A 23,714-nucleotide genomic window follows, 5' to 3' on the forward strand; every position below is an offset into this window, starting at 1 on the left:
TATATAGCCAATGGCTAAAAGCTTGTGTAACACAGAGAGGTGCACACTATTTGCAAGGCAAGCAAGTACTTTTTTCAAAGGTGGCATCACCTTCAATCAGTTATTAGCCTTAATAGACACATGTGGGAAAAATTCAAACTAAGGCTTTAGTAGATTAAAGCCTTAATAAATTAAAAACATATTGGTGCAAGCAATGCAGTATTACTTTAATCTTTAGTAAAGCTTTGGCCTTTTTGACAAGCATACAATTACACAGATTTTTTTTTTCTACCATTTAAATAAAATTGCATGCTGAAATTCTTGGTTGTCACAAATTTAAAAGGTATCTAATGTAGCTCAGCAGCCAAATGTCGGATTCCTTATCTATTACAGCAACTTAACACAGCTGACTGACTAAAGGAAGCATAATATCTTACTTCTTAGCTTACATGTGTCAGGTGTTACTCACTAAGCAAATACCAGGAGTAAATTTCTCAGTATCAAAAAATATATCCCTGATGTAATACTAATCTGGTGATACAATGTAAGCTGTCAGGAGTTGTTTCAACATGTCACTGCTTTGCCCAGCGGAGTAAACCAAACACAGTCAAAAGTGTATGATGTTTGACTGAAAAAGTGATCGGCATTTTCACCACATAGCTGGTCTCCATGCAGTGCTGAGGCAGGCAAATTCCTTAGTAATCTCTGTTTCATCCTGTAGGGTTTACAAAACACAACTACAGCCAGGCAGTTTAAGCCACAGTGACCTATCACCTGTTAGGTTTAAGAGTCATAGCCGAACAACTTTGTAAATCATATGAGCCTATTTTATTTTGAGTGCTTCCTTTTTACTCCAGTGTTTCAGCAGAAGTAGATTCAGGAAGAGAGAGATGATCTAATGTAGCTCAACATGTTGGAACTTGAAAAGGAACACATATTCATAATTGCAGGTCTTTATAGGTCTTTGTATCATGTAAAGGACTTTGAACTGCTCTACTACTGAAGTGTACTATGCAAATAAACTTGACTTGACTTAACTTATGCTCTTATTTATATATTTTTTTCAAAATATCTTTCTCTTTCTTGCTGTTTATTCATTGTCACATGCTGTAAAGCACTTTGAAATGGCTTGCTGCTGAAATGTGCTATACAAATAAAATTGGATTGATTAATTAATTGATTGTGGGATTTTGTACGCAAACTGTTTAGTTTGCTTTGTAAAACCCTTTAGCTAATGCTTGGATTTGCAAAGTGCCATAATTTAAGTGGAGCTGAGCTATCAGCTGAGACCTGCCTTCCATTCCACTTTTAGATACTGTAGGAATCTTCATTAATACCTGCTGTCTGAGAAGGACACACAATTTTTGGGTGCAAACTGCTAACCTCAGATATTATTCATTCACCCGGCACATTTAGTTTTAAAATAACCTTTTATTTTTACTAACTTTATGCCTGTGATTGGATGTAATATTAACATGTTGGAGAAGCCCAGGCACAGTATGATAGGGAATCTCTGGAAGAAGCTAAAGTTTAGGTTGATGACAATCCACAAAGACAAAGCATCAAAATATCAATACAAACATACAAAATACAGTCAGCAATGATGGGAAGAGTTTGAGTACTTTGATGATGGCAAATATTTTTTTTCGGGTACAGATCATTATATAGCCTGATAAATAATTGTCCACCTGCAATTTTTTTTAAATAAAATATGAGTGGCCAGTGGAATAAAACTGAAACTGATCAATTGTAAGCTTTTCCTCTGGGATATCCTGATGTTAAAAATCAGAATGACCATACCTATTTTCATTTCTTGTCTTTTAGAGAGAACCCATTCCAAAATCTAGACGGGTCAGACCAGTAACTTCACAAATATTCTCACTCCTGTGTCACAAGACATAAAGGTAGTGCTTATTTATGTCAGCTCACTCCAAAGCCAAACAGAGGATCAGGTTTTTAGGGTGTGTCATTGTGAACACTTTGTAGAGCAGTTTTTAGCCTATATTTTCTTATAAACTGGATTTAATTTCTGGTTCTAAAATACATCTTTAACAAAGTTAATTTAGACTTTAAATTTTGGCTCTTGGCAATTCCTTTTAACAAATTGCCAGGGACACTCTGGAAATCTAATTTGCGGCCCTTTAGTTAAACGCTTTCGTTATTTTATATTTAAGGAAATTTGTGAGAATATCTGAGATTTAGAACCAACAAAAACCATTGAAATGTCTTAATGTTTTAGGAAAATATATGTGAAAGCTTCATACAATCAGTGGTTATGAAAGACCAATGTCACTTCACCCCAGAAGATGACTTTATGAAACATTGTCCCACTCAAAATTCTGAGCTATTTATATTCTCCAGCTGTCTCTGAAACTCCCTTTGTGGACAGTCTACTAGCATAAACCCCATTTAGGATGAGACATAGACGCTGCTAACAAACAGACGTGTTAAATGTGCTGTTTAGAAGAGCCTGTAAACAGTGGGCTAAGTCTTTCAGATTTTATACCCATCCGTTTAACCCCATTCAAAAGAAGAGTTGTGTCAACAATCACATACTTCTCTGAATGACTTCACAGGTAAATATAGAATCAGGAGGTGACCTGCTGATGTAAACAGCCTCGGGTTTGTTATGCAGTAAACACACAGCTACGGTAAGAAACAGAATGTGATTAACTCAAGGACATCTGATTCAGAGAGCCATTTAGATGATGCAGTTTTAATTGGTTTTTATTCAGATAATCTATTTAACAGTAAATAATAAAAGTCTGGAAGAAAAAGTATGGAAACAATGCTAAGAAAAATATGTGGAATCAACTGTAAACTAAGATGTCAAACTATAGCTTTATTAGTCAACAATCAGATTAAATAGAATGAAACAGTGCAAACCATCTACGGTCTATTATAAGATAAGAAGTAAAAACCTTTATTTTCTTACATAAACAGAAGGATTAAAATGGGATCATGTAGTTGCTTTGACCGGGATAAGGATAAACGCGTCTGACTGGTTTAGCACAGTTAGCATCGTAGACGTTGACTCTGTGTGTGCATTCATCCCTTTCAGTTCTGCAGGCACCACAGTGGCAGCTGATAGCTACTGGGTAGGTATATGCAGGGTTAGAGCCAATAGCACAGCCAGGCAGAATGACTGTGCGATATTCCACCTTATCATAGGTGCAGCTTCTCTGAAAAACAAAGCGTGAGTGGAAAATATCCCCGATGTTGCTGTCCTGCGTGACACACAAACACATGGGAAACAGCTGATGAATGAACCTGTGAAAAACTAATTTGATTGGGACACAAACATGCAAAGAGTGTGTATCTATATTTTAGTTTCCAAATAATATACTAGAAATAACAGCTAATCTTACCAAATTTATGAGTAAACTAGAAAGCTGGCCAACAAAGTTTTGTCAGATTGACGAATTAAAAACTACACGACTACTATGTATGAGACTGTAACTAACAGACTTAGGTCACAGCAGAAGTAATTAATCCATTTTTATTTTTCTCAACACAGTCAGGAAATACATTTTCTCTCAGCATTTTTTACTCATCTTGATCAAAAATGTATTTTTAAACTCATACAGAACTGAAATCTGACAATTCTGAGTAAATTAGCTCATCTTGGGGTTTACATTATATGACATATGTGCAACAAACTTACTTTTTTCATACAGTAAAATTAATAGCATTTTCTCTGCTACTACAAAGAAATACATACCCTTGTGAAGCAAACTCCCATGCAGATAGTAGTGTTGACTGCCACACAATAGTCACATTCTGGCTTTTCCACGAACAATGTGGACTCTGTGGGGAGACACATGGGAACAACTGGGTAAATCAGCAGAAAAAGAACCCAGCAGCTGAACGCTGATGTCTCCATTTTCAGCCAGGTGGTTTTTCCTTAACCAGGTTTGTTCCTGCAAAGTAACGAAAGACAAGCAAAGAAAAAAGAAACATAGGATTACATCAAATGACTTTTCTTTGTTCAAAAGAATCAAGTTTAAGAGATGCAGTCACTGACAGATATAGTAATGTTCTGAGTCTGAACATTCTAGATGAACCATAGATATATATACAAACATAATCTAATCCATGTTAATCCAAACTATTATCTTCTATCTGTGACGAAAGAGGTGCACTGAACATTTAGCCCATTTCGTAGATGACATGAACATATTGATGCTCTTAATGAATAGCATAATGAAAACAACAATGTAATTTTGTCTGAAAGCAGTCTCTAATCCACTGTCCACTAGATGTCACAAAGTGCCACAAATCTTGTGCTGGAAACAATATATATTATGAGGGGTTACATAAGTTAAAGAGTGGGTTTAACCACTTTATTCAAAACAAATCAGCCTTTTTTGGATTAAAAATTAACAGAAGTTAAGACGCAATAATATCTTTGTGTGCGTTATTGTGTGTCTGAATTATGGTTTTGGTTGTTGTGAGTTAAAAACTGATGTCAGCAAAGATGTAAGCTGGTAAAAACAAATTAGCAGAGCATACACTTTTCATTCAGGTTTATCTAATCTGCTTTCACAGTCGGCATAGGCAGTGAAGCCATTGGTCACAAAAAGCTACTGACAAATAAAAGCTAGAAAAAAAAAAAAAACACCCAACAAAAGCTTTATACACTGACTTCTTATCTGTAATTTTGAGTAATGATTGGCCAGACTAGTCAAAGTGTCTTGGAAACATTAAGTGATTATGAAGCAAAATGCAGCAGTTTTGAACACACTGATGTTTCGGTGCTTATCTGTTAGTTTTTAGTTCACTTGGATTCATATGGACAAACACACAGTAAATGTGTTCCAAGTAAAACGGACATATTGAAAAGGCTATACTCATTCCTCTCTTAGGTCACATTTGTTTAGACAGTATTGTCAACATCTCATAACATTTATCTTTGCAGAATATTAGCCTTATCCTTTATCAGTGACAAAGAATAACGCATGTCCGAGTGTGAATCAGCATTAGTGTAACAGGGTATCTCATTGCTTCTGTGCAGGTGTTATAAATCTTATGAAAACATTATAACCTGTCATTTTTATTAAACGCTTAAATTATTGTTGCTCGTTCTACAGTTATTTCTTACAAAGCAGACATATGAAATCTCATGGTAGCAAAAACATATTTGACATATTCACAAAAAAACAAAAGCTTAAACCTTTATAAATAGTATGTCTGAATTTATATATTTTTGTTTTAAGCTGAATATTCATTTTACAAATTAGTCATTATTTTGAAGTAATATGCTGAAAAGGTGATGAAAGATGACAACACTAAGTAAAGAAATATTATCACAAGTGACAATATGTTATAGCGGAAGGAGTGAAGACCAAACCCTGAAGACTCAACTTTCCCTCCCCCTTGAATTTTTTATTTAACCAAAAGGTACTGTGTAACCAGGAGACACAAACAGACCTACCATCAATGTGTCACTGCCTCACTTTATTTTACGCAAAAAATAGATTTATTGTCAGCAAAGAACCTTTTAATTGTCACCAGTGCGCAACCAGAGACACACCAACAGATCGTTTTCTTTTATAATCTTTGAAATTATGCCAGGCTTCACTGCCTTGTGTCCTTGATGGATCATTAACCTAAGTGAACTAATCTTTATTGTCTGCTGAATGCATTAAAGCTGACCAGACTACTTCCAGTTGCACGAGAGGTAGTTGAACTATCAATGAACTACTGATCACTGAAGTGACAAGGTAAGGTAGAACTGAAGTCTTTAAGTGTTTGGAAGCATCAACACTTTGTGAAGGTTTGAGGAGAGATTTTTTAAGAGTAGAGGTAAGTTAAATGAATTCTACAATTTATTCAATAAAAAAGCAGCTTCTTTTTTATCTTCAATGTAGCGTTTTTTATAATGCTTATGATGTTTTACATATACCTTCAGCAAGATTGTATTTTGCAAATATTATATATATATATATATATATATATATATATATATATTTTTTTTTTTTTTTTTTTTACTGTGATTTTAGGTTCAAAGAAGCTCTTCCACTCATTTCATAAATCAACAATGGTTGGAACAGGTGGCCCAGTGCCCACTTTCTCTCCTTGGGATTATGTGGTGTTTGCTGCAACGATTCTGGGAGCAGCCAGCATCGGCCTTTTCCAAGCCATCCGGGGCCGGAAAGAGAACAACAGTGCAGAGTTTTTGTTAGGTGGACGACAAATGACAGCTGTGCCAGTCGCCATGTCCCTGACAGCCAGCTTCATGTCTGGCATCACAGTCATTGGAACACCCTCAGAGGCTTACCGGTTTGGTCTTGCCTTCTGGCTCTTTGGTTTTTCTTATGCTATCATGTCTGCCATCACTGCTGAATTATTTGTACCGATTTTCTACCGACTGGGGATCACCAGTGCCTATGAGGTAGGAACATACTACACATTTTAACTATTGTATACTAGGAGAAAGCTGCAGTAGAAAAAGAAATCTCAAGAAACAGCAAAGCTATAAAAAACTGGTTTTAGATAAGAATCATACTTTTGAATTTTAAGCAACAATGTATCATGTTTACAGCATTTTTAAGGTTTTTTTAAAAATATCTTTAAGTTTGGTAGCATCTGACTATTTTCTTTGTTAAACCATCTAACAATAAACTGTGACTTAATGGCTAAAAAGGCTTTTAAGGTTATTCTGTAGGTAGATACTGTGTTAGTAACAGCATGCCAAAAAATATAATGTCTTCAAAACATCTTTGGTTGAATCAGAACAAGCCCAAGATAGCACACTTTGACTGGGACAAATACCTTTAATCTTTTTTAAGATTAGCAAAAAACAAGAAGATAAACAGCATATTAAAGCTAGGGCTTAAGAAACTAAAAGAAGTCTAGAAAAGACTTGACAAATGCCTCATCCTTATATGAGCTGATTTATTTACTTTTGTCAAGATCTTTACGGCACTGAACTCATAGTTTATCAAGTGTATTTTTTTTGTAGTGGCAAAAGAACAGAACCAGGAAAAAAATGCTTAAGTTCTGGAAATATAGATGGATTGCTACAAGCTCTTTGACATTTTATGAGTAAGACATCCCAGCGTGAAAATACTGTTTGGATGCTTAAATAATTTGTGAGTCACCTTTTCTGGGTTTGCAAAATAAGTAAAAATAGTCAGGTAAAAGATATAAGTTAAATGCTAATATGAGATCTGAAAAACACAAGAAAAAAAATCTCAATATCATATAAAATTAAGTACAAATCCTGGAAATTTATCGAAAACGGGGACACAATTGCATGTTGTTTTTCAAATTCTCAATATGCCTGGAATGATGGGATAGTCATTTGAATGATGTTTATATGTGGATTATTTTTTTCATTTCTAGTACCTGGAACGGCGCTTTAATCGGATAACCCGGCTGACTGGAACATCCATGTACATTGTGCAGACGGTAACCCACGCATTCTTAATTAAAATAGGATAATAAATTGGAGCAATCATAAATATTAAGATAACTGTTACAATGTAAAAATAAAAAAGATTTTAAAAAATTTAATGACGCACATTTAAAACAACAAACAACATCTGTTCTTTTCTCATTTTGACTTCATGCATCACTGATTGTAGATACCTGTGCCATGACGATATAAATATGATCACATTGTGTTTGGAACTAATTCATTAATGGTCCTGCTTTTCAGGCTCTCTACACGGGCTTAGTTATTTATGCTCCAGCTCTTGCACTAAACCAAAGTAAGTCTTAACACAAAAAAGTTTGTTTTTATTTTCTTGTACAGATACAGCTGTCATAAATCCAAAAGAAAAGATAGTAGAAATTTACAAAATGTATATCTATTTATAATGGAGAATTTTCCAAATTGTTTAGTTACCGGACTGGATCTGTGGGGAGTGTTGGTGGCAACGGGGGCAGTGTGCATCATCTATTGTACTTTGGTTCGTATTGTGTTATTATTTCAAAAATAAGTATCTATTGCACATTATTTAATTCATGTTTGAAATAAATTAAATGGAGAAAGCAATCTTTAACTCAAAGTTTGCCATTCTGTTCTTTTGAGTTCTGCCAAAAAAATACCACATTTGAGCTCTGGGGTTCTCGTGATATTGGAGTTTGTGATACAACTGATACTCATTATTCAGTTCATAGTATGAATGTTTAGTGAACCATATCCTTGATCAAGCCCTGAACATTCAAGAGTGACCTAAATTAGCATCAAACCTGACCTGTCTGATCATATGAATTCTGTCACAGGGTGGCCTGAAAGCAGTTATCTGGACAGACGTACTGCAGATGGTGATCATGCTGGCAGGATTTGTAGCTGTAATAGCAAGAGGAGCCGTAGTACAAGGAGGTCTATCAACAATTTGGGACGATGCTGCAAAAGGAGGCCGACTGGTAGCTTTTGAGTATGTTAACAACACTCCTTTAAATACTTTTTGACATCAAAAGAGCCTCTTTTTCCAAATCAGAGTATTCAAGATATTCAAGAAAACCTGAATAGACTTGAATAGAACACCTGCTCATTTATCAAAATATAAAAAAAGACAGCTGAGAGCAAAAAAAAAGCTGTGCCATGTTTGGACATGTTCTAAGCTCTCTCTCTCATTGTTGATCTTTTTCACAGCTTTGACCCAGATCCTCTCAAGCGGCACACTTTCTGGAGTATTGTGATTGGTGGTAGCATAATGTGGGTGTCTATCTACTCAATTAACCAGTCCCAGGTGCAGCGCTATATCTCCTGCAAAACCTTGGGGCAAGCCAAGTTGTAAGCATCACTCAAATAAAATGCAAATAACCCTCTGGCAGTGGGGAAAAATTCAAGCACTAACAGGTCATGTTTCCCTCAGGGCTCTGTATATCAACATGGTTGGTTTATGGACGACAGTGAGTCTTGCTATGTTCTCTGGTCTTACGATGTACTCCATTTACAAGAACTGTGACCCACTTTCAAATGGGGATATAGGTACTTCTGACCAGGTAACTATAGCATTTTTATGTTACTTATCATCCCATGCACAATATGCTTTTTAATTGGGTAACAAAGTATTGCTTGACAATAGTATTGGCTTGTATTTGTGAACCAGCTGCTGCCATACCTTGTGATGGATATTCTGTCAGTTTATCCTGGAATTCCAGGCCTGTTCGTGGCTGCAGCTTACAGCGGTACCCTCAGGTAAGGCTTGAGACAATGAAGAAATAAAAATTAAATTACTTCCAGAAATTATGCGGTGGTAAGGAAATGTTTCTTCCTGATAAGAGGTAAATTTAAACTATAAAACACTCAAGACACAACTTTGTCTAACCAACAGATAAGTGTGTGCTAAGACATCAAACATAGGAAATTGCATGCCACCTTGTACTAATCTTTGCAGCCTTTTACATTTATCCATTTCTGATTTGTTAAGTTTCTGAAACTTTGCCTTTGGACTTCTTTCAGCACGGTGTCCTCCAGTATTAATGCTCTTGTTGCTGTCACTGTGGAAGATTTCATTTTTCCATTCTACAAAGATTTCACACAGAAACAAGTGACTTGGATGAACATGGGCCTGAGTGAGTTCTACCTACCTACCTACCTACCTACCTGCCTGCCTACTTACCAATCTATCTATCTAGATGGATGGACAGCAACCACAAAGTACAACATTAGCTGTTGACTACTTACAGTTAAGACCAATGAAAAGCCACAATTGACATTATTTATAATCTCAGTGGTTGTTTTCATTGGTAGAAAACAGTCTGAACTTTCAGTACAATGTATTACAAATTAATCACAAATATATGACTGCTGCTTTAACAACTGTGGGTAGAGCAGTCACTTAGAGAGCACTGACTTTCCACAAGCTGAATTGAAGCAGGCTGGATAACTTGGACCAGACAGGTTAACATGTAGTGTTTCTCTTTACTGATTTACTGAGAAATGCATAAGCAGGTAATCTGGTTCTCAGAAATTCTTTAGAAACCCAAATGAAGGGCTGGGTTCTCTTTGTGAGAGAAATTCGATATACCTGACGTGACTTAAAGTATTAGGTAGGCCTGTCTGCACAGGAAAACACATACATTTTTAAATTTTCTTGGCTACATGGCCCAATATTTGATGTTCATTAGTACTTCCTAATCAAAATATCTAAATTAAAAAAAAAAAACAAATTAGAACAGAATAGAAATGTCCTTTCTGTGCAACCGCAGCAGTGATGATAAAATTGTTGCTGATTTTTATCTTTGCCTAAGTTTGACTGCTTTTTTTTAATTATTATTATTATTATTATTATTATTTTATTTTGCCAACACCCAGGTGTGTTTTTTGGAGGCGTGTGTATTGGAATGGCTGGAGTTGCTTCAGCAATGGGAAGTGTTCTGCAGGTAAAATTATGTTAGAGTAAAGCAATATTGTCACAGTTAATTATAGTTCTACAGCACCATCAAGTGGTACTTCTTAAGCATTACAAGTTAACATTTTTCTATTTTCAGGCAGCTCTGTCCATATTTGGCATGATCGGTGGACCTCTTCTTGGCCTCTATCTATTAGGCATGTTTTTCCGCACAGCAAACTCAACAGTGAGTATTTCATTGATCTGGAAAGTTTTATTGCACAATTGAACCTTAAGAAAACAGAAAATATGCAGTAGCAAAACAGGAATGTGACACCGTGAGGTGGAAGTTGACTGAGGTCATATTTACCTTTCAGGGAGGACTGGGAGGATTGATCATTGGTTTGGTGTTAACTTTGTGGGTGGGAATTGGAGCTCAGCTTTACCCTCCAACAGCTGACAAGACACTTCCCCTTCCCCTCACCACTGCTGGCTGCAACAAAACAGTGGACCTCAACAGCACAACAGCAGCTCCATGGACCAGCCCAGTGAATCTGACTCCAGAGTCAGTATATTTTTTTTTTTACAAAACAGAAACCTGCTTGTAAAACAATTTATTTTATTTATTTTTTATCTTCTTTCTTTTTGCAACAATGTTTTTTTTTCTTTTGGAAATTAAAGTCAGACAGAAAATTATTCAGGCTTTAAAATCTGATTTGAAATATGTAATTCATCACTAAAAATTAAGCTTTGAGACAAGTAATAACAGCAACAATAGTTTTTCTATTTTGTTTTGCTTCATTCTTCTTATACATCTATCAGGTGTAACATTATGACCCTGATTGTTTATGCTCAGGCGATTGCAATGCAGTTGTCTACTCCGAAATCTTATCAGTAATGTGAACTAAGGTAGCTCAACAGAACAAATGAGCCAGCAGTGAATCGGTGAGCATTGACCAGATCCCTCCTGTTCTTTTCTTGCTTCAATTTGAAAAGATACTGACCATATGGCCTTTGACAAACTTGCTTAAATCCTTATGCCTGTCTGTGTTTACTACTTTGCAATGGTCATTTGAGTATGAGTGTAACACGCTCTAATTGAGTAAAACAATACATAAACATCTGGCAAAACCTTAAATTCACTTAATTTACCTTCTATTTCTAGACATACATGTTACTTTCAGATCTTTTAAGTGGTATTATGTATTTCAGTTGGATTTAATAGCAGTGAAATTCTTACTTATCACCAGTTGTTTTAAGTACATTTTGCTGGAAGGCAAAATACTAAATCAATTCATTTTTAGTTCCAGGCCTCCTTTAGCAGACTCCTGGTACTCTCTGTCCTATGTCTACTTTTCCCTTTTTGGCATGCTGACCACAATGGTGTCTGGCCTGCTCTTGAGCATAATCACTGGTAAGAGTTTACTTCTAGAGGCTTTACTTTAAACAGACTAAAAATAAGTATGTTTAATTTAAATGGATGATCAAAGGTAAAACAACAATATGATTATGTCTGTTTTACAGGTGGATGCAAGCAAGCGAAGATGAACTCTGATCTCTTTGTGAGGAGGAGTGATTTAATATGCTTCAGTGGTTGCAACAATTCAAAGGTAAAATGCTGACCTCGTCATGTTGTTAGCTAATTAGTAACAGTTTACCAAGTATGCTCTTTTAATGTCCTAATCTGACACTATTGTTAACTTCCTGCAGGCATCTGATGAAATCGAAAAAGTTGCAACAGACGTTCACATGGGAGTTGACAACAAAGCATTTATGGAGATGGATGAAAAGAAAGAATATGCCACAAAACTATAATGCTATTATCTTTACACACTTTATTAAACACATCTAAAATAATTTATGGATTTTTTGTACAAAAAAAAGTAACAATATTGTCTGTTTATGATCATATTGAAAACTTGCTATGTTTTATATACTATTTACACTCGAGTAAAAAGATCAAAGTCAAAAACCATGATGTTCCTTATTAAGTACTTCAAACAACAAGGCATTCAAACAGCACCAGGTTATCATGTCTTTGTTTGTGTTAAGATGCCTTCTATTTTTTGTTTTAATGGTTTTGTTGCATTATTGCTATGTAACCTTTGCCATTTGTTTTGTTTTTCTAGATGTTTTTGAAAAACATATTTACCTGACATTTATTCTGCTTTTTACTCTGAAGAAGAAATACACTTACCGTTGTGTTTTAAAATATGTTGAAAGGCATAATTGTTTTGAACATACTTTGACTTCTGTTTATTTTTCTATGAAAACTGTGCACTCTATGAAAAATCTGAAAAATATTCCTACTTATTAATAAATATTTTCTACTGTTAAATTTACCAAGACTTCAAATGTTCACATACATTCACATAAACTCACTTTAGAGGACATTATACCACACGGTTGACGTAAGAATAAAAGATGAAAGAAACTAAGGAAATTTTTACAATGCAGTTGATGATTAGATGGCAATGTCTGTGTTTATTAATGGTAATAAAACATATTTCAGCTGAAGTGTAGAGTTTGAGCTTTGGACTGGCTGAAACCACCCCTTCATCTCCTTGGGAACGAACAAAAGGGGAAGTTTCCAATGAACTGCCCTGCCCACTTTTACCTGACCCAAGGCCAGATAATCCTTTGGCTGTTCCAGGAAGAGAGCTAAGAGTCCGTGAAAGCAGACTTCAAACTAAGAAATTGAATAAGATTACAATTTTCACTCCTTTCGATAAAACAAGGTGAGCTATTACTTTGATTCTATAAAAACAAACAAAAAAAATATTTAAATATGGTGTAGTCTTAGTTACTACTGTAAATGAGTATAAAAGAATACGTTAAGTAATCACAAAACCTAAAGTGTTTGTGCATAGCTATGCTCGGTTTTCTTAAATGTGTTTCCTTCTGTACATATTCTTATCTAAAATTTAAAAATGTAAAGAACCTGTAGAGCCTTTTTTACTGCTAGGATTTGAAAAATTTTAATCTCATCAATTCCAAAAAGGATTGATGATTTTATCTGACACTCATTTCCGTGTTTTGCTTCCCAAAACAGGATTTAAGCTCTATGGGAACTATCGTGGCACCCCTGGTTTATTTCCTCCTGCTACTTTCTTTTAAAATCGTACACACGGACAACCAGCATGTAACCTTCACAACTGCTCCAAACCTTGACTTAAACCTGACAGAATTCACTATAGCATCAACTTCACTTAACTCTACTGTAACTCCAACTACTCTCTTATCCTCAACCAAGGACACAGCCGAATATACCAGCACAAAGCATGGCAATAATACCTTCTCTACTACAGTGGCTGCAACTGAAAACACAAGTCAACATCAAACTTCTCAGTCAGCTACCATCTTGACATCACCAACAGGCAGTGGATCACTAAACACCACTACACCAACCACACAATCGCCTGCGCTTACAATGACCACACAAACCATCCAGGCTACAACACATTTGAATACTACATCTGATACAACACTAAGTTCAACTGCAAACTCATCTCACAGCATGACTACAGTCTCAGTGAATGCTACAGAAGGTAAGCATCTGTGTCCATGTTCAATGACTTAACATATTTTTCTTCCACTGGTTATGTCAATGATTTTAACGCCTTACCTTTCTGTACTGTTAGGTTTGAGACTTAACATGTCAGAGAGAAACATGACAATAATCTTCAGCGGCATGCTTGGGCTCTTTGCTTTGACGATAGCTATGATCATGTTTTACAAATGCAAACATAAATTCCAGTACTTGCATCAACGTCTTGACACCACAGATGGCACAGGTAAAGACTGATACTTTATCATGTAGTAAATGCAATCAATTTCAGTCACTATTACCTTATAAAAGCAACTGTTCAATTTTCAACAGATGGATTTGTGCTCGATGATGACACCCTTGTTATTTCTGGAGGACTTTATGATGCCCATCCAATCTACGACAATGTGCCACCCACTCCTGCGGAACCGTCACGATTTTGCCTTGAATTCCTCCATTAAAGAGAGACCTCTATGCTAAATCACAGTGATAACCCACTGATATGGACATGGACAGAATCCCATTTCTCCTCCATGGCTCAGTGTTATTTCAGAACTAGAAAGAACCTGTGGAATTAAATTATTTACCAATAGGAAGTAATACTGAAAGTAATAATGAATAACAATGACTGATGTAACTGTAATGAATTAATTTTATTAGTTTGTGGGAATGACCAAACAAATATATTAACATAACAACACCTTTACCAAAATAACAATAAAGGTTTATGTAGACCGAACTAAGGGAATTAGATATCAGTTTTAAGCATAACGTTTTTCCAAACAACAGTATTATGGAAAACTTCTTTTTTCACAAGAACTTTAAAGCAATTAGGGTGACATTGTAGTCACATAAGGAGAGCATCTCAAGTGTTTTTCACAAAATTAGCTCTACAATCGTATAAATGAGCAAAAGTTTAAGACTAAACCTGTTCAAAAAGTTTTCAATTTGATAAGATAATTTTTCAATTACGTCACCTCATTAACACTACAAATTTCCATAAAGCTAAGTTCATTCCAAACATACATAAAGGTAGCTTATTTTTAAATAACAAAGAGCATGACTTTATAGTCATATACAGTGAACTTCCAAAGAAAACCTACAACCTCAAAAACTATAAATTCCAAGCATGTATAAGTGAACAATATTAAGTCTAGACCCTTTAGATATTAGAATAACTTATTTCATCAAATCAATCAATGTATGAAGGAATATTGATCTGATCTCGATTGAGATTACCTATGCAAATATTTTATCACTAGTTTTCTTTTTCTTGTCGCAGTTGGTCACTGCAGTCCAACCAGCGTCTCTCATTCTTTTTATTGCAGCCAGCTTCAAGTTACTTCCAGGTGATTTAAGAGCAACGGGGCTCTGAATCTGGCAACAAACAAAAGAAAAATCACAAAATTAAGAAATGGCTCAATTCTTTTCTCTTGTCATCTCAACCCTGTCAGGTTGTATGGTATCATAATGTGACAGATTATTATGGTAATATTTACCTTTTTGAAAATGTTACGTTTGTGCTGTAGAACAGAATCACTTGGTGCCGGTTCATGTGGACAGGTCTACCAGAGAAAAAAAAACAAAACAAAAAAAACAGGCATCAATTATCTTTGGAATGTTTCAGAAATTGTAGAATGAACTTTGCTAAACAAAGGAGGCTTATGGCAAATTTCAACAAGCAGCACTTACAAACAAATCAATTTGATCAGAGCTGTCAGACTTGGAGTCAAGTTCAAAAGTGTTCTTTCCCCACTGTCCTGCATTTTCACTAGGAGGTGTTCTTATTCTGTACGACTGTAAAAGAATTCACAAAGCAAATGTCAGGAAAAAGGCATGCTTATTTTTGTTCCTTATGGAAAATGTCAAAAAGATATAGTGTATTACTTTCATCTTTGATATTCCACCAATCCTATTTTTATCACTTCCTGGAGTCTCAGTATCTTCTTTGAAAACAGGCTATGAAGCAAAGTCAGAGGAAATATGATATATTGAACATTTTTCAGAAAACTGTTTACCGTCTTGATCAAATGATTATGAATTTTCATTAAAACCAGACAACTAAGTAAATAAAGAGGACTGAAATGTTGCCTACCTTTGTCTTTGCTGTTGTTCCACTTGGTGTCCTGGGTGTTTTGGAGGCTGACACCTTACCATTGAAAATTCAACACACATCTTTATACAAATATAACAATAATTTCTATAAGTACACATAATAACATCAGTATCATTGCCGCTATCTGAAGTTGCTAAATTGAGATAAAACAATTGAAAAGCTTTGGGGACTGAACATTTTCTATTATTATGTCTCCATTAGTCAAGAATTGCAAATTGTTGACCCTAATAATTGAATTTCCTACCTAACCTAACAACTAAGACCAGTTGAAAACTGAAAAAAATATATACTTAAGTAAAATGTGTTGGAAATTAAAACTTACAGCTTTCCTAAGGACTGCAGGACTCTTGGAGGGGGTTTTCTTGGTCTTGCTAAAGTCAAAAATGTATCTCTTTATTGAGTCTTCCACTGGAGTTTGAAGATCTATCACTTTTTCATTGTCAAGTGTAATTGACTAAAAAAATAAAGATTATTTATTGGGTAGATACAAATAATAACAAATCTGCTTACCTGTGCCACACTAAGTGCTGAGATTACCTGCTTGCTGTTTGCTTGTGAAAACTGCATGATCTTTGTAGTAGAAGTTTCTTTCTTCAAATCAATTACTTCTTTTTGTAGAAGTGCCTTAAAATGACACATATTTACATGTAAAATCTTTCAGTCTTTCAAACTTTAGTTTTCAAGCCCAGAAAGATGTTTTATTTAATTAGGCGTCTACCTTTTCTGTGTCTTTTGTCTTCAACTGTTTCTTTAGTTGGTCATTTTCTATTTTCTGTTTTGACAAGTCCAACTCCTTATGTAAGATTTAAAAAGAAAATATTTTTAATTAGTAAGAAATTATAGTTCCTTAAATTATTTAAAAATATAAATATATCATACCAGTGATTTTGCACGAGCATCTGCCTCTGTCTCTTTCTTCTTGTTTTTATGAAGTTCCATGTCCTTCTCTTCAACCATGCGGTCATACTGGCTCTAGCAATGAAGAATCAAACAACAAATAGAGCAACAACAAATAGACTACTTCAAACTACAAAAGCAACTGAATTATACCATACCTTGTGTTTTTCCATCAGTGCTACCATATCTGCAATCTTATGCTGGCACTTGAGCTCTGCATCTTCTTTGTTCTTAACGGCTTCTGCTGTTGTTAGTTTGAGCTTTTGTACCTGTAACATAATTTTTTTTTACTTAACTTTGATATTGTCAATAAAGTCAGAATAATGTCAAAAAAGAACAATACAATAATCCTGTGACTGACCTCATTTTCAAGCTCTGCTGTTAAGACTGATTTTGATTCAAGATCCTTAAGCATTTGATGATAATCTTCCTCTTTCATTGTCTTATAGTCCTTGTATTCCGTTTGAAGCTTGTCGATCTAAAACAAAAACAAAAAAACAAAACAATTAGTTTCTTTTACAAATTGAGGGTGCATTAAGTAGTTAAATGAACAATAACACAAATGTTTAATGTTGCTGATGACTAAGTTTTATAAAAAATAAAAGCTCAAATCAACCTACCGTCTTTTCTAGTTGAGTACATTTAGCAGTTTCTTTTGCAATTTGTTTCTTGAGAATTTTATTCTGAAAGTTAACAATGAAGACAAACTTTACAGGAGTGCCTTTTGATTCGGGTATTGTGCTAAGTGCCTAGAGTATCACGGTTGTTACATACTTCGTTCTTGAATTCTTCTTGCACTTTAAATTTCTTTTCAAATGTCTGCCTGAGATTCTGAAGCTACAAAGAAAAGGAGTTGTTAGTATCACAGAATTAGAAAATGTTTTCAGAATTAGTATTTTCTTGATCACATTTGCTTCCACAGCTTCTATCAGTTTCTCCTTTACTGCTATCTCTTCTTGCAGATGTTCCCACTGTTCAAAACACATGCACAAACAAAACCATTCACAATCACAATATTGAGAAGCTCTGACATTTCTACTCATTACTACTTTAGATCAAACACTCACAATTTTCTCAGCATTCTTTTGCATAGTGTCAGTGTCTTGGCATGTCCCACTGACTCTCTTTTTAATCGTGCTTATTTCATCTCTATTTAAACAAAATATAACAGTCACTTCAAGGCTACAAACTAATGGAGTTGTTTAGATCCTCTACTGGAAACTAACCTTAAACACTTGTTTTCTTCTTCCAGTTTTTGAGCTTTTCTTTTGAGTTTTACTATGTTCTCCTCGCTTACCTGAACAAAGAGTTTTCAGACTGTGTAAATCATTCAATGATGGAAGTGACATATGGAAATTAGAACTACTTTCGGCAACACCATCTGTTTATATATGACAAGATATGTCTTGATATGCATTACCTTCATGTTTTCCTCAGACTCTTTTACTTTGGAAAGTCCATCTTCAAACGCTTGTTGAATGGTCATGTTTTCAGACTGTAGCTTTTCAAAACTAGACAGCAGCTCCTCATAGTTCACTCTTAAAAATGTCATTAAATTAACAAATTACATGACAATATGAGCAAAGGTACAAAAGTAGATATAATAATGTAACTGCAGAGCTGAACCCACTCATGTTGCAAGATGTCTTCCTTTAGCTGCTCCATCTGAAAGGTGCATTCTTTATTTTTCTCAATCTCAAGAGACAACTGCCCTTCAAGTTCCTTCACTTTGATCTGCGCACATGATAACAGTATTATGAAAATATTTTCATGTAAAAATTTCACATTTTTTCAGGCTCAACATGAAAGACAAACGTGAAAAGAAAAGGGAACAGAGAATAGATGAAGAAAATGAGAAAGGAAGGACATAAATTATGTATAAAGACCACAAAAGAGAGAATATGGACACAAGGAAAGGCTCAAGGAAAACCACAAGAAAGTAAGGTTTGAGTTAATGACGTAAGAAGGAAAGTTTGATAGGAAAAGTCAAAAGAAAGAAAGGTAAGAACCAAGTGTTTTTACAAACCTCTTTGAGATGACTATTTTCATCTAAAGCCACCTCTTTTTCATTCTGTCAGCAGAAAGAAAAATAGCATGTCACATGTTTTATGAATGCTAGAATAGTTATTACAAATATCCCTGTAAGGAATAAATATTTTTCTTGTATTACCCTTAACATCTGAATTTCCTCGGCTTTCCTTGATAGCTCAGAAATAAGTTCATCCACTCTGGCTTCCAAAGTATCAACCTTGAACTTCAACCTCTCAGTGGATTTTAATTCTGTTTCCTACAAAAAACAAACATTTGAATCCAGCATCTTAGATTTACCAAAGAGACATTTTTTTAACAACTTACAAGTTCCTTTTGAAGGGCTTTGATCAGATATTCTTTCTTTGTTACTTCTTCCATGGTCTCTCCTGTTGAGTAAATCATTTGTCTTGAAAAACATCAAATACAATAAACCAAATATGTTCCGTAAATATGCATACTCTTAAACTAATGATCCCAACATCAATCACAGACAAGGCTTACCTAAAAGTTTTCCATTCCTTTCAAGTTCACTGCTCTTTTTCATTAGTTTACCCTCCAGATCTTTGGCCCTTGAGTAAGTGTTAAACATTTAATGACATATGTTATCATTTATATCAGATTTTCAACATGCTGTTAATTTTATGGATTTTAGTCAACCTTTGTATCTCCAGAGCCTGGGAATTCTTTAAATCCTTGATTGTTGTTTCAATCTTCTCCAGTTTTTCTGCTTGTTCATTTTTTAATCTGTTGAGGTCCTGTATGTTCAGGTCTTTGTCTTGGATGATCTCTTTATACTCATTTTTAATTTTTTCCAGGGCTGCAGCAGTGTTTTCCTCTTTTTTCTAATTTTTATTTTGCATTATTATTGTTTCAATCTCAGCAAGCACAATTCAAGAGCAAAGTTTTACTATCAGTGACAAATACAAACCTTAAATTCTTCACAGGATTGTTCAGCACTTTTCAGGTTTTGAAGAAGAGATTCCTTTTCAGTTGTCAAGCTTTGAAGAAGTTCAAATTGTTGCTCTGTTAAGGTAGAAAATATGCTGTTTGGAATAGTTTATTAGTGTATGTGCATTACAGTCCAGCCCAGATAGGCAGCTTGCAGTAATACAATTACAGCAAAGAGTTTAGCTATTTGATTTCACACTTTAGATATTGGTTAATGCTGCACTCAATGCTGCTATCAAAATTAGGAAATAAAGCAAACACACGACCCCCAGTTAAATATTGTATTTTTTTATCTAAATTGTGTATATATATTGCGAAACAAAATGTTACACTTGTTTCTCTATATTGGGATATATAAACAATACACCCATAGACATGGTCAAATCTTACTTGTTGAGTCTTGGAGTTGATTGCAGCATTTCTGAGCTTCATTAAGGTTTAGCAGGGCTTTCTGGAGCTCATTTTCCTTGTCCTCAAGTTTTTTCTGAACCATTTCATTCTGAAAAAAATAACCATTCAAATATTTAACTCATTTGATTCAAAGACTAGTTCCCTACTTTCCAAAAACACATCAAGCAATTGAAATAAACTAATTTTTTAACAGACCTCTTTATCTTTCATTATATATTCCTGATGATATTTCTCTTTCAGATCTTCAAACTGCAACAAGTCTTCTTTCACTATAAAGAAGGGACAATAACCAATTGTTTTAAGCTGGAAATAACATCATGATTGTTCATTTAGTCTTACTATATAAAATGTATTTCATGGTACTGTAGATAAACTGCTCTTTTACCTTTATGCATCTCTTGTTGGTCGGCTTCTACTCGAATACGGAGGGATTCAAATGCTGAAAGTAGTTTCTACAATTAAACAGAATGAAATAAATGATTTTTGGGTTCAGACAGGAAAAGTCATCTAAATATGTTGAATCACCAGCTCCAATATATAGTAGTAATCTACCTTAATGCTCCCACTATTTTCCATGAAGAGGTGATGTGTTTCTTCCCTTTCAGATTCAACTGCAAAAAGCAGTAATGTTTCAGTATTTTGTAAACTTTTAGAATCAAAGCAAACAAAGAATTTCTAAAAGTTGAATTGAATGTGTAAGTTTTTTTTTTGCTTACATAAATGCATTTTCTCAGAAGATCTCTGAAAAGTTTCCTTAAGTAGATTGCACAAATTCCTTGTTGTATTGTTCCTGTATGTGTAGCAAAGTATTTTAGTGTTAAAAACACAGGCTCAGAAATGACCAGCTTTAATAAATCAAACACAATTTGTATTTTACATAAAACAGTTAATAGAAGTAGACTACCACCAACTATGTGGGTCTTTGAGATATAAAAAATTACTTCAAGATCTTTTTAGAATTCTTTTTTTTTTTTTATCTGAAAACATTTTTATTATTCAACTAAAAAAAACAAATATGTTGCATAAATGTGTACACTCCTAAATTAATATTTTGTTTCATCACCCTTTGATTCAGTCCCAGTGATTGGTATTTTTGGTACCAGACCTGCTATCACTGTTAAAGAATTAACCTTAGATCCCAGATTACTTGTTAAAACTGGTTGAGTGACAACATTATTTTGTATTTTCCATATTATTTAAACTACGGAGTACGGTTAATAAGACAAGATAATTTTCTTCCAAAGAAAATATTATGGCCTGATTAAAATGTTCTTAAAAGCTTTGAAGGACTATATCCAGACAAAACAAAACTTGAAGTTTTGCCCAGACTTCCAAAAGTTGCGTTAATCACCAAACAAGGGATCATCAACAAATTCCTATCAGGTACAAACAAAGAAAAAAGAAACACAATCGAAAGCTTTCAGAGCTTAATTGTCTTACTAAACTACACTAATGAGAGACACCAGATTTTATACAATATGGTTTATTATCATTTTTAAAGATAACATATTTTATTCAATAAATACCAGGTAATTTCACCGAAGCATGTTAAATCAATGCCTAATCGTGTTGCTGTACTGGAATAATGACACACGCTGCTTTCTATCACTTTAACTATGTCTTTTTTTTATATTTGTATGAGAAAAAAATATCCAATATTTCCTGCCTTTTTAATTGTGTCGACAAGTCAAATCAATAAAAATAACAAAACAGAGCTTCCCCAGAATGTGGCCCTTTGTTGTGCTGACCATTCTTCTACATAATAACTGGTAAGAAGAATTGGTGAACTGACAAATTGATGTGGGGACCCTGAAACTATAAATCAATATTTATTCCAGACAGGTCAAACACACCTGATTGGTTTCTAATAACAGCTCTTTGCAATAATATTTTGAGTTCATTTATTTTTCACTTTCCTTTTCAAGGGTCCTTGTGAGATTTACCATAAATATCCACTTTCTGATGAAAGTGTAAGCTGTAAATTAAATAATAAAATATTTTAAAAAGTAGAGTGTTTCATTAACACAGTACTTGTCTTAGGTTATATTTTTTACACTGGGTAGGAAAATAAAAATAAAATAAACATAATCAAGTATAAAATTCTGGAAGAAAAAAAAACTAAAGAAACATTAGGAGGAAAAGAGAAGGACTAATCAGTCAATAGTCAAATGTTTTACTATGCTCACTATCCATTTCTGCCCCATTTGGATATCTGCAGCCAGTTTATTGGAATTAAATAAAAAGGTGTTTCAACAAAGTACTGGTGTGCACATATGTACATCCACATTGTTGTAGCTTGTATAAATTTATATTATATATATTTAGAAGAAAAACAGACATACTTGCTTCTTAGGTCCTCATTTTCAGAGATTTGTTCCTCTAGCTTTAGGCTTAAACTTTCATTGCTAAACTGTAAAAATAAAATACTTAATGTTAAACTGCTCTAAGGCAAAAATAAATAGTAATGCAAACCAAAAACAAACAAATGCTCTATTTCAGAAAAGGTAGAAGCAATCGACACACACCTGCAGTTCCTGAATGGCTTTTCGTTGGGTTTCAATCGTTCTTTTGTTATCCTGCAGTCTTCTCTCTTTCTCCGCAGTGTCATTTTCAACTTTGACCTTCCAGGACTGTATTTTCTCTACTTCATCAAAGAGCTTGGAATAAAGCTCACCAGAGCTGGAATTATTCTGGGGAATATTCACAATGGCAGGAAGTGAATTGACACTATTAGAAATAAACAATTCAGAAGTCAAGTGCTGAGTTTATGTATTACTGCCCATTTATGTACAATAAAAATAAACATGTAAACAGCACTCAAACATTATATAAATCATATTATAATCTATTTTGCACCAAGAATTAAGTTAGTTTTTTTTCTTTTTACTTGAAACCTACAATACAATGACTTGTGATGGCAGTTTCAAGAAATATTATGGCCAAAAGTACTCTTTCTCTGAAAAGTTGTTTATTATAGTCTTATACAGTGTACTTGGTCTTTGTTGTGAATAAAAGCTTTTGTATGTAGTTTATCAGTGTTGAAGTTTCATCTGCTTATTTTGCAATTGATTTCCAACCAATATTTCCAGAAAATGTACCTGTTTTAATGAAGAGGCTACCTGCTGCTCTGAATTTGGAAGATGGTTCCCTACTGTTCCTTGAGGTCGGACAGCATTTATATGGCTGTGGCTTATTCTGGGAGGCACCAAAAGTTTGAACCTAAAACCTCGATCTCTGTCCATCCTGAACTGAGAGAAACAGCACAAAATAAGACAACAACGTTTTTATATATATTCTTATATATAAAAAATATATATATAATGTGAAAATATATACACTTTTGGAAGACAGAGACGACCGAAATACTGCATTAGTTCAGAGGTTAGCTTGAATTCGGTTTTTAGGATCGTTATGGACTTCACTTGATATTATTAGAGTGCTTGCTAATGGAGGTTAGAGTGAATACATTTCTCACTAAGAAGTAGCCAAAATAGTC

At 34.3% G+C, this 23,714-nt stretch overlaps 4 protein-coding genes across 4 annotated transcripts; 2 read left to right on the forward strand and 2 right to left on the reverse strand.

Moving 5' to 3' along the window:
* Positions 1-2,801: 2,801 nt before the first annotated feature.
* On the reverse strand, positions 2,802-4,289 carry tshba (thyroid stimulating hormone subunit beta a). Its single transcript, XM_014999993.2, has 2 exons — positions 3,701-4,289; positions 2,802-3,206 (listed from the first exon to the last, which is right to left on the reverse strand). Exons 1-2 carry the CDS (start codon positions 3,860-3,862, stop codon positions 2,928-2,930), a joined length of 441 nt encoding a protein of 146 aa, XP_014855479.1. The 5' UTR covers positions 3,863-4,289; the 3' UTR covers positions 2,802-2,927.
* A 1,665-nt stretch (positions 4,290-5,954) lies between these two features.
* slc5a8l (solute carrier family 5 member 8, like) lies at positions 5,955-12,610 on the forward strand. The gene is made up of 15 exons (XM_014999988.2): positions 5,955-6,373; positions 7,327-7,392; positions 7,643-7,694; positions 7,828-7,895; positions 8,212-8,366; positions 8,585-8,725; positions 8,808-8,937; positions 9,045-9,133; positions 9,398-9,510; positions 10,253-10,320; positions 10,429-10,515; positions 10,646-10,833; positions 11,573-11,682; positions 11,793-11,878; positions 11,979-12,610. Exons 1-15 carry the CDS (start codon positions 6,020-6,022, stop codon positions 12,081-12,083), a joined length of 1,812 nt encoding a protein of 603 aa, XP_014855474.2. The 5' UTR covers positions 5,955-6,019; the 3' UTR covers positions 12,084-12,610.
* Positions 12,611-13,225: 615 nt separating this feature from the next.
* On the forward strand, positions 13,226-14,554 carry LOC106925556 (uncharacterized). The gene is made up of 3 exons (XM_014999992.2): positions 13,226-13,816; positions 13,910-14,062; positions 14,149-14,554. Exons 1-3 carry the CDS (start codon positions 13,333-13,335, stop codon positions 14,274-14,276), a joined length of 765 nt encoding a protein of 254 aa, XP_014855478.2. The 5' UTR covers positions 13,226-13,332; the 3' UTR covers positions 14,277-14,554.
* A 241-nt stretch (positions 14,555-14,795) lies between these two features.
* On the reverse strand, positions 14,796-23,460 carry sycp1 (synaptonemal complex protein 1). Its single transcript, XM_014999986.2, has 32 exons — positions 23,317-23,460; positions 22,744-22,908; positions 22,561-22,628; positions 20,935-21,008; positions 20,771-20,829; positions 20,604-20,670; positions 20,414-20,487; positions 20,198-20,306; positions 19,788-19,882; positions 19,517-19,701; positions 19,361-19,428; positions 19,184-19,245; positions 18,999-19,115; positions 18,855-18,899; positions 18,459-18,562; positions 18,249-18,366; positions 18,055-18,125; positions 17,896-17,977; positions 17,737-17,799; positions 17,603-17,665; positions 17,449-17,511; positions 17,190-17,306; positions 16,987-17,097; positions 16,811-16,903; positions 16,650-16,724; positions 16,469-16,555; positions 16,254-16,385; positions 15,911-15,964; positions 15,703-15,774; positions 15,508-15,612; positions 15,315-15,380; positions 14,796-15,192 (listed from the first exon to the last, which is right to left on the reverse strand). Exons 1-32 carry the CDS (start codon positions 23,458-23,460, stop codon positions 15,055-15,057), a joined length of 2,946 nt encoding a protein of 981 aa, XP_014855472.2. The 3' UTR covers positions 14,796-15,054.
* Between the last annotated feature and the right edge of the window lie 254 nt (positions 23,461-23,714).

The sequence above is a fragment of the Poecilia mexicana genome, unplaced genomic scaffold (assembly GCF_051168715.1).
Source record: "Poecilia mexicana isolate PSO_F unplaced genomic scaffold, ASM5116871v1 scaffold_5, whole genome shotgun sequence".
In the NCBI taxonomy this organism is placed as follows: domain Eukaryota; kingdom Metazoa; phylum Chordata; class Actinopteri; order Cyprinodontiformes; family Poeciliidae; genus Poecilia; species Poecilia mexicana.